Source organism: Vigna unguiculata, chromosome 1 (assembly GCF_037176805.1).
Source record: "Vigna unguiculata cultivar grain cowpea cultivar isolate G323 ecotype 2 chromosome 1, ASM3717680v1, whole genome shotgun sequence".
In the NCBI taxonomy this organism is placed as follows: domain Eukaryota; kingdom Viridiplantae; phylum Streptophyta; class Magnoliopsida; order Fabales; family Fabaceae; genus Vigna; species Vigna unguiculata.
In genome coordinates, this window is record NC_140792.1 from 46,265,233 (window position 1) to 46,275,404 (window position 10,172).

The window sequence follows — 10,172 nt, forward strand, 5'->3', positions numbered from 1 at the left end:
TTTTTACTGACCCTCTTGGCTTGAATTTCTCCTTCATTGCACATTTACAATGTAAATAAATAGCCTAGGTAGAAACTGTGATTCTTAGCTCGTACCCTTTTTCCCATCTTCTCCTTTTCCTTTTTTTTTTCTCATACACTATCGAATGGAGTCCAAGATAATATCAGTTGAAGAAAATAAAATTCATAACTTCATCAGAGGATAAAAATTGTCATTGTGGACTCCAGGTGGATAATTATATTTCTTGTGAAGGCACATTTCCTTCTCAACTTCATCCATATTTTATGCATTTGAAAGACATTCAAGTGACCCTCTATCAATTTAACAATAGCAAATTTTCTCCTTGAATGCTATATAAGGCGTGAAAACCGGTATGTTAGAGACGAAGTTCCACTTTTTCTTTTATGTGCTTTGTAATAGAGGTAGACGTGATATAACTTTCGATGTAAACCGGTTTTTCCCAATTCGCTCATGTACCCGACAACAAGACCACCTCTCTAAAAGTTTTCAAAATATTAATGAGAAATAACAGAAGATTCATACATTGAAAGTAATTTAAACAAGTTAATTTATAAAACTTTACCACATTAGTTTCTTTAAAACTAGTTTTTAACTTGTATATAAATTAACTTTAGTTTATAAAAAAAATTGCAAGTATTTCTGAAAAGAAAATTTATCCAAACACTATGTAACTTCTCTTTGGTGCGGATAGAAGTTGTCACGATGTGCGAAAATCATGAATAATGGAAATAAAATGAGAAAAGAGGGAGAGGTATAAAATGTGATTGTAGCAACTAATCTTTGGGGCATCTCGTGAAATTTCAAGCATTGGAGAATCCACAAAAGAGACTCTTGCAAATAGTAGATACCCCAAAATAGGACTATCATACACGAACAATGATATTTTAATTACAAAATTTTAATATGAGATGTCATCTTTTAAGTAATTTTGAAATATTGAGAATAAAAAAATGGAAAACTAGTAAACCACCTAAAAAATGACACCTAAAATTATAAGAAAAAATTTCAAAATTCAGTATTAAAGAATCATTTTCCATCATACATATTATAGCAACCTGTTCATACAGCCTGAACTAAATCCTGAACTGAAAACATGTTAAATACTTATAAAAACTTTGCAGCTAATATAAATTTTGAATTATTGCGCATGACATATCAGAATCAATTTTCCTGTGAGTGAATACCAGGAAAGAGATAACAAGGGCATGGGAATTAAACTGAATATGGAAAAAAATAATGTGAACAAGAATAAGGAAGAGGATGAAACGTTAAGACTAAACTTATTTTCAGAAGCATAGATTTAGCTTCATGATGTCATCGATAAGTAGCGTTGCCAATGATATTCCTCCCAAAGCAGCCAAAACAAGCAATCCCACAGCTCTGTTTTCAGCACCTGAGTAGTAATATACCCAAGTATATGGTTTTGGAACACCTGGCACAGGCACGTATACGAATCTTGGCGGTGGTGGTGGCAAGGGGTTGCAGTTCTGAGGACACGTGGGATACTTAGGAGGAGGCGGTGGCGACGGTGGTGGTGGAGGAGGTGGTGACGGTAGCGGTGGCGGCGGAGATAGACAAGGAGGTGGAGTTGATGGTGGGGGTGGTGGAGGTTGGTCACCACAGGTGTCTCCACAAGGACATGATCCACACTTGATTTCAGTCTCTGCTGGTAGTTGGTCTAACTTCTTAGAAGATATTATGACTTCTTCAACTGAATATGAAAATGAAATGCATATAAGAAAGAGCACTATTGCAGACTTTTGAGGCCTCAAACTCAGTGTTAGAGAAGCCATTCTCTTGAGTCAAGGTACAAAAACGAATGAGAAAGAGAGAGAGAATATGTAAAGAGGGGTGAAGTGGTTGCTGATGCTGTCTCCTCACGTAGAGTGCACGAGTTTTGTGATAAGCAAAGATCATTCATTAGCATTAGGTAAGTTAGGTCATTTCTGAAACTGAGGTAAGGCAAACTTTGTTTGTTCAGTTATATGTGTTCTATTACATGTGGTTGTTGTAAGTGTAGAATGGTGAATCTAGTATGAACTTTCTGGACAGTTTAGTGAGAAAAACTTCACTTTCTTAGAATGTTAATTTCTTTGTACAATTATATGTTCCAAATACCTTCTGGGTGGGTTCTTTATTCTCTGCACTTTTGACGCTGCATAAGAATATTTGCCTTTTGCATAGTTATCTCTAACTCTATTCTTTCTGCTCTCTTACTTTCACCAAACCAGATTCTGTAGTGGACAATCTTACGGAAACGAAAATTAAAATATATAATGAATTTCTACCTTATAATTTCCCTTACAACATAAAACCATTATTTTTTTAATCATATGCTCAAATCAAATCATATCATATCATAATATATTACAAATGAAAAGAGAAACAAATGAACTGAGACTTCATCTCTCAAATCTTCGTTATTCTTTTGGCAGGAAAGCAAATGAAACCTTTAAATCCATTTAATTTTAGTTTTATTTCAAATGACATCTTAACATGAAGTTCAAATCATTTTTTTTTCTGGGTTGACGTGTGCAAATCATACACTATTATATCTTAAAATGAAAAGTATAAAGGGAAAATTAAGGTCTCTTGACAAAGGAATAGAATGCCTCCTTCACTTTGCATAAAGTGGGAAGCCAGCACCATTCTTCTCCTTACGTGACCAATTATTGGAATCTTATTGATAATGTAGCTTGCACTTGCATCTTAAAATTATGTCTTTTTGCATAAATTTCCTGCGACAGATTAGCTTTTTAGCAAAGTTCAGCTTTTCATTTGAACACTTTCTTCTTCTTGCTCATTATTTACCATGTATATGGTTTTTATGTAAAAAATATAGAAAACATTTTATGTAAAACCCACTATTTGATACATTGAAAACTTTTACTTTTCATTTACCGCTATATCTTTTTGAATAATACCAGTGTGCTTAATGGCTTTAGTTAACATTTTCCATTTACTATTTTGAAGCGCAGATCAACAGGGAGCACGATAAAATAGTTTATTTCGTTCCTTTGATATGTTATATACAACTTTCACGGTTATCGTTGTCCCTTTCATTTTATGTATGATCATAAACATTTTGATTTATGCACATTATCTAAAAACAAAATGAGGTTGCATATGTAATGAGAAAAATAAATGGTTTGGGGTAGAACATTAAGAAAGGAATCACATGCCCGGAATTTAGAATTAAAAAAGTGCACTCATACACTTTTTCTTGATTATTCTTGGCCACTTCTAATTGATGTACGAGTTGTAGGGTTTCATTACATCAGATTTATCACATACAAATATAAAATAGAATATAGAAGAACACCGATACTATGCCATGGATTGAGAAGGTGTGTCAATGAAATTATAAAGAGGTCACAAGTAATAAATTGAAAGTGCAATAAGTTTGACATTTTTTATGTACTCAAAGAATTTATAATTCTTTTATTCCAGTACAAATTTATGGTAAATATATACCATATAACTCTCCAGAATGCATATATGTGCATTGCTTTTTCACTTACATTGCTGCTTTAAAAACACACCTTGGCACCCAGAATTTATTCTGGTTTTACAGATCATAAAGATGATGGTACCAGATGCTCAGTTTCATGTTCCTGGCATTGATTATTTTGCATATATTTTGTTCTTTTGAAGCCATTCAACAAAGGACTATAAGTTTATTTGTGAATATAGACATATATATATATATCTTTGTGTGTACAGAACATTGAAGCGGTTGAAGAAGAAGACAAAAATCAGAGAATATAGAGTCCATTATGAGTGATGAGTGATTGAGAATCATCAGCTCCAACTCCATCTTTGTCTTAAATTTTGGCCCAACTCAAACTCTTCTTCTTTTTTCTTACAACTTTCCGAGGTAATATATAAATTTTGAATCTTAGTATATTACTGGTTTTTGTTAATGATATGAACCAATCTTCCAGGCACATATATATTAACCTTATCTTACTCATCCTTCAATATTAAATGGACATGCTCTTTTTTGATGAAAACAGACCTAAGTTTATTAGTTAAGAAGTCATATATTGTTAAATTTGGCCAATGTGTTATGTTACTTAGTTAGTAATCACAGAATGAAATTGTTGAATGATCTTTTATTTTGAATGCTGTAAGTAACTCAGAAAAAATGGTTAGAGTTACACTATAAATAACCTCAGATGATATATAATAAAATATATTATTTTCTGTTATAATGACAATATTGATAGTCACATGGTTTCTTGAAAAGCATCAACCTTGTTTTCTTCGATTAGCAACAAGGAAGAAAATACAAAATTGAATATAATATTATATTGGGTTAAATATTTTTTTTTCCCTTAATTTTCGGTGAAAATTGGAATTAGTTCATCTTTGAAATTTTGGTTCAATTTAGTTCTTCAACTTTAAAATTGTGTGGATTTAGTCCTTTTAACCAAATTTCATATGCGTTTCATGATAGTTTATTTGTTTATATTGAAACAAAAATGTGTCAAATGGTGTAAACATTTTAAATATTATCATGAAATGCGTTTAAAATATTAGATAAACTTAACAAAACTTGTTTAAAAGAACTAAATTCACGTAATTTTAAAATTAGAATATTATTAAACCATTGTTTTAAGTAAGAATTAATTTTAATTTTCATTGAAAATTAAAAAAAAAAACCATATTTAATCCTATTATATTTACCGTAAGAGTTGCTCCATTAAGTAAGTGTGAAGTACACTTAATTCCACTACACACATATATTGTCGGAACAGTGTTGCCATAACAATGTGTAACAATTGTTTTAATAAACTCGCTATTGATTAAAATTCATTAAAAAAATAAACTATAAAATCCATTTAGGTAGAAAATAAAGCCCATGAAATGTTATGATTTATAATAGCAAATATCAGTAAATAAATAGAAAATGCTAAACATTATTTATTTTGGAATTGATCATCAGCCCAAAGGAATGGAGCAACATTAGCCCCTGAAGTGAATCTAATTCAAAACTATATACAGGAATACAAGTTTTTCTTCTTTAAATGTAAAGTAAAAAGGCTAAAAACTAAAGAAAACTAAAACTTCAAACATAGGTTTTTAATTTGAGAATTAAATATTTTCAATTTATGTATAAATGCAATTTAAAAGATTTATTAGTTGGGAATGATGATTAACCGCCTTTCGTAAGGACGCAAACACGTGTCCAGCAGGTCAAGCAGAAAAGTAACACGTGTAAAACACGTGGCTCATAAATCTGCACGATGTTCACCAATCACAAAACCCACACTTATCTCATTTCTACAAACACTACACTATAAAAGAAGACCAAGCTCTCCAACATCAACACGAGCAAATATCCAAAAACTTGTACAACAAAACATCATCATCATCATCAACAAAATTCTGAGATAAAATCCCAAAACATTGAAGATGGTTGGAATTGGAGTTCCAATTTGCGTGGAATGTGGAACGAGGAGCAACCCTTGCCGGTGCAAGGTGGTGGGGCCGACACTGGGGTTCGTGGCGTTTGCGGCGGCGGCGGTGGTTGAGTGGCCGGTGGGAGCTCTTGTCTATTGCTTTCGCCATTCAAAGGGTCGTAAAATTATGGGTCATCCCGCTTCCGTCATATACCCTTCAGTCACCAATGCCATTCCCATCTAATCAATTATGTATTATTATAAATACATATAATCTTTATTCTATGATTTTCGGTATGTTATTTGTGACTCTATGATTAATATCTGTTAATCATATATTTAATTTTGTATCAATACATTATAGATGTATATTTATTATATTTATTAACGTTTTAGAGTTGGATTGTCTGATGTACGGTACGTATGAACTAAATTTTAAAGGTGTTGCTTATTTAAATTAATAACTTGCTATACTATTTAAATGTTAGTATAATGTATTATTGGTGTAAAATTAAACTATCTATATTTAAAAAAAAAAATATTAGGTAGAAACTGTACTTCTAAAGGTAACTTACTTTGATCAAAGTAAATAAATGAGTGACATATATAATTTTTATGAAATATATCACAAAAAAAAGGCTCAATTTTTGTTATGACACTGCTACGCTCAACCGTTTTATTGAAAGTTTAATAATCATGTGCTAACATAAACAATTTTGCATAGGCAATTAATAAATGATAAATTATTTATATAATCCCTAATCTATTTTAAAGTTCAACAAATTTACCATTAATTTATGATTAAATATCTGTATAAAATTGTTTTAACAACATATTGATACTCAGGTTGGAAACTTCAGAGTACCGTCCAACGAATTTTGATTTTGATACTTAAACATTAACAAAATTTACTTAATTTTTAAGGTCTTCAACCTAATAAAAATCAAGACTTTAAAAGAAGGAAACAAATTAATCGTGAACAGGATTAAAAATTCACATCGTATCGAATAGAGAATGGATATTAAAATAGACAATTAGAGATGACAAATAAACCCGTCCCCATGGGTATTGTTGAACCCGTTCCCGTTTTGACGGGGAATCTCCGCATTGACTGGGTATGGGTATGGGTATGGGGAATCCCCGACTTTTTCAGTTGGGTATGAGGATGGGTATGGGGATGTACATATACTCGCCATAATACCCGTCCCCGCCATATCTCCGTTCTCGTTTAAATTATTAAAATATTCACAATTAATCAAGTAACCCCTATATATATATATATTTTTTTTCTATCTTTTATTTCTTTTAATTATTTCATTTGTCATGAAACTCATTCTCATCTCCAATATATTTTTTATCTTATCATAACCTTTATGTAATTATATTAAAATGATGTATGTTAATTAAAAAAAAATTATGCCTCACATTTGAATATTTATATTATTTTTTAATATTTTTATTTATTATAAATTTTCCTTTCACATGAGAATGTTTATACTCTTAATTTAAGGTAATATAAAAAAATTTATTTACTTATTATTATTATTAATTTTTGTTTAATTTGAAGAACTCTTTTGTTTCATTAAAATAATTTTTGTTATTTTTCAACCATTAAGTATATATGTTGATATTTGAAAAGTTTTCTTAATTCTCTAAGATATTTTTCGTCTTATCATACCTTAGTTATACATTTGATTTGATTTTTTTCGATAGTCTCTTAAATTATTTCTAAAACACACATTTGTTAGTTTTTTAATATTTTTATTTATTGTTTTTATTTTCATCATGTAGAATAATATATCGATATATTCTATCTAATTATTTTTTATTTTATAACTCATTATTAATCATAATGTAATTTTTTCACTTTAAATTCTGTTTGAAATGGTTAAAATTATATATATATATATATATATATATATATATATATAATGATATTTAGGAATAATATATGATAATTCACTACAAGAAAAACATGAAATGGTGACTGATTTAGTCAGTAACCCATATCAGTCACTATTTTTCGCGTCATTGGTGGTAGTAGTTGATTTATTGTTTGAATCAGTGACTAAATTAGTGACCGATTCAATGATCGAATCGGTACTTGATTTAGTGACCAATTTAATTACTAATTTATTTGTAATTTAATGACAAATTTTTTGGTCACTAATGATATTTCTATTTAATTTTAACCACTTCAAACATAATTTAATAATTAGTTCTCTAAGGTATTTTTCATTTTATCATACCTTAATTATACATTTGATTTCCTTTGTGCGATTTCTTTTGATAGTCTCTCAAATTATTTTTAAAACACATATTTGTTAGTTTTTTAATATTTTTATTTATTGCTTATTTTCATTATGTAGAATAATATTTCGATATATTATATCTAATTATTTGTTATTTTATAACTCACTATTAATCATACTGTAATTTTTTTCACTTTAATTGTATAAATAACTTTTATTTACTACAATATAAAAATTTAATGTAATTGCTATGAATATTTTTTTGTCACTATCCAACATATATTGAAGTTCAAAAGATACAAAATCTATGTCAAAATTTTATTATTATGTTTATTATTTGTTCTTTGTGTCATTTTGATCAAGTGATGTATTATAACTTTTATTAGTGTATAAAAAGAGATTCATTATAATTTAAAAAATTGAAGTAAAAAACATTTAAAGTATATTTTAATCTGAATATTTGTTTTCCTTTTATTATTATGTTTATTATTTGTTCTTTGTATCATTTTGATCAAGTGATATATTATAACTTTTATTAGTGTATAAAAAAGAGATTCATTAGAATTTAAAAAATTGAAGTAAACAAACATTTAAAATATATTTTAATTTGAATATTTGTTTTTCTTTTATATTTTTTTGAAATATTTTTTAATTTTATCAACTAAGTTCATCAATGTTGTAGTTTGCAAATTTAATAAATGTTTTGGTTCACATGAAATTTTATTTGGTATTCTAATATAAAATGTAAACAATTATAATTTATTTTAAGGTATTTGGCATCGAAGAAAATCCTCCTAATATTGAATATTTCATAATATTATGTTTTATTTACCGTAATTTTTTTCTTTTATAAAAATTAATATTGAAGTAGTTAGAACACGGGTACGGGTATGGGTACGAGATTATACCCGTTACCCGGTGGGGATGGGGATGGGAAAAAAGTTTGATACTCGTTGGGTTTGGGTATGGGGATGGGGATGAATTTTTTATGCGGGGATGGGTATGGGATAGCGAAACCCGTCCCCGCCCCGCCCCGTTGCCATCCCTATAGACAATGAATATCGAAAATAGATCCGATATCGACGTGAATAAAAAAATTTCTATTTATAAAATAAAATGAAAGATAATAAAAAATAACATCAAATCATTTAAAAAAATTAAGTTTCAAAATATTTATCCTAACATATATGTAATCATAATTGGACTAATATGGATAAACTTAAAACCATAATTTTTTTTTTCGAAATTAATTTATTATTATTATTTAAAAATTAGAAAGAATTGTCATTTACATGTTTCCACAAACTTTTAATATAAATAAAATTCTAATTTGTATGTCAATTTTAATTCATAAATAAATTTAGCTTTTTAAGTGTTTATATAAAAAGTTATCAAAATACATTTTAAATAACAATATTATTAGTTACATTTCCAAAAAAAAAAATCTAACACAAAACTAGGGATGTCAACGGGACGGGTAGGGTACGGGTAGTAGTTCCCCATACTACCCGCTGAATAAATATTCGCCCCGTACCCATATTCGTCGGGTATCCGTTATGCGGGTACCCGTCTATTTTTTCATATCCGCGGATATTCACGGGTACCCGCAGGTATTTACAAAAATATTTAAAAAAATAATTATTTAACCATAATTATTGTTTGGATCAACCAGTTCCCTTTCTCCGATTGATTTTTAAAAAACAAACAAATAAAAAATCACTACCAATTTATATTGTAGTTTATTTTTGAATAAAATATTAAAGAAATTACTAACTTCATCAATATCCACCTCTTCCAACATTGTATAAAGTTTCATGTTGTCCAATTTTAATCTAGAAAAGTCTTAAAACATAAGTAGTTCAGTAAAATTTCTAACAATCACTTAATTAAAATATATAAGTAAAAATGTTAATTTCATTACCTTCCATATTGGACCATAACCGGTCTTAGAGACACATCAATGCCTCCACAGTATATGGAAGTAATTTACTCATTTGTGGAATAAGAATCTGACCACCATTATTGAATGAAGACTCGTAATGTTTTTACTAATATTAATATATATATATATATATATATATATATATAAATTTTCTGAATTAAAGTTTTTACTAATATAATGAAGACTCATAATGTTTTGACTCATTTGTGGGGTAATAATTTTTCTGAATTAAAGTTTAGCGGGTATGGGTATTTACGGGTACGGATATCATACCCGCCCCGCTAACATGCAGGTATTAAAAATACCCATACCTACGGATAGCGGGTATCATTTTTAATATCCATTCTCTATCCGTTGCAGTTTTTATTCGCAGATATCCGTTATATGATTATAATAATAGCTATTTTTATAGTTGAAAAAGAATATAGGAAAATTTCTGAAGACTTTATGATTGTTGTTTTAAAACCAGGTACGTCTGATGAAGCCGCTTTCCTTTTTGCTTTGAAGAGTTCAGTGTTGTTTGGTTTTCCTTGCTTCTTCTGTCTTCTGCAA

General features: G+C 28.9%; 1 protein-coding gene across 2 annotated transcripts; it reads left to right on the forward strand.

The window, feature by feature from the left end:
• Positions 1-3,740: 3,740 nt before the first annotated feature.
• On the forward strand, positions 3,741-5,782 carry LOC114180374 (cold-regulated protein). Of its 2 annotated transcripts, none has more exons than XM_028066684.2 (2): positions 3,741-3,898; positions 5,198-5,782. In XM_028066684.2, the coding sequence occupies exon 2, from the start codon at positions 5,440-5,442 to the stop codon at positions 5,668-5,670; it is 231 nt and encodes a 76-aa protein (XP_027922485.1). In that variant the 5' UTR covers positions 3,741-3,898; positions 5,198-5,439; the 3' UTR covers positions 5,671-5,782. The 2 variants fall into 2 exon arrangements, with proteins under 2 accessions (XP_027922485.1, XP_085531126.1); XM_085675000.1 differs by having other exon boundaries at positions 5,220-5,782.
• The last annotated feature ends 4,390 nt before the right edge of the window (positions 5,783-10,172 follow it).

Coding starts and splice junctions, on each gene's coding strand:
- LOC114180374 (XM_028066684.2), top strand. CDS start 5,440: ATGGTTGGAATTGGAGTTCCAATTTGCGTGGAATGTGGAACGAGGAGC.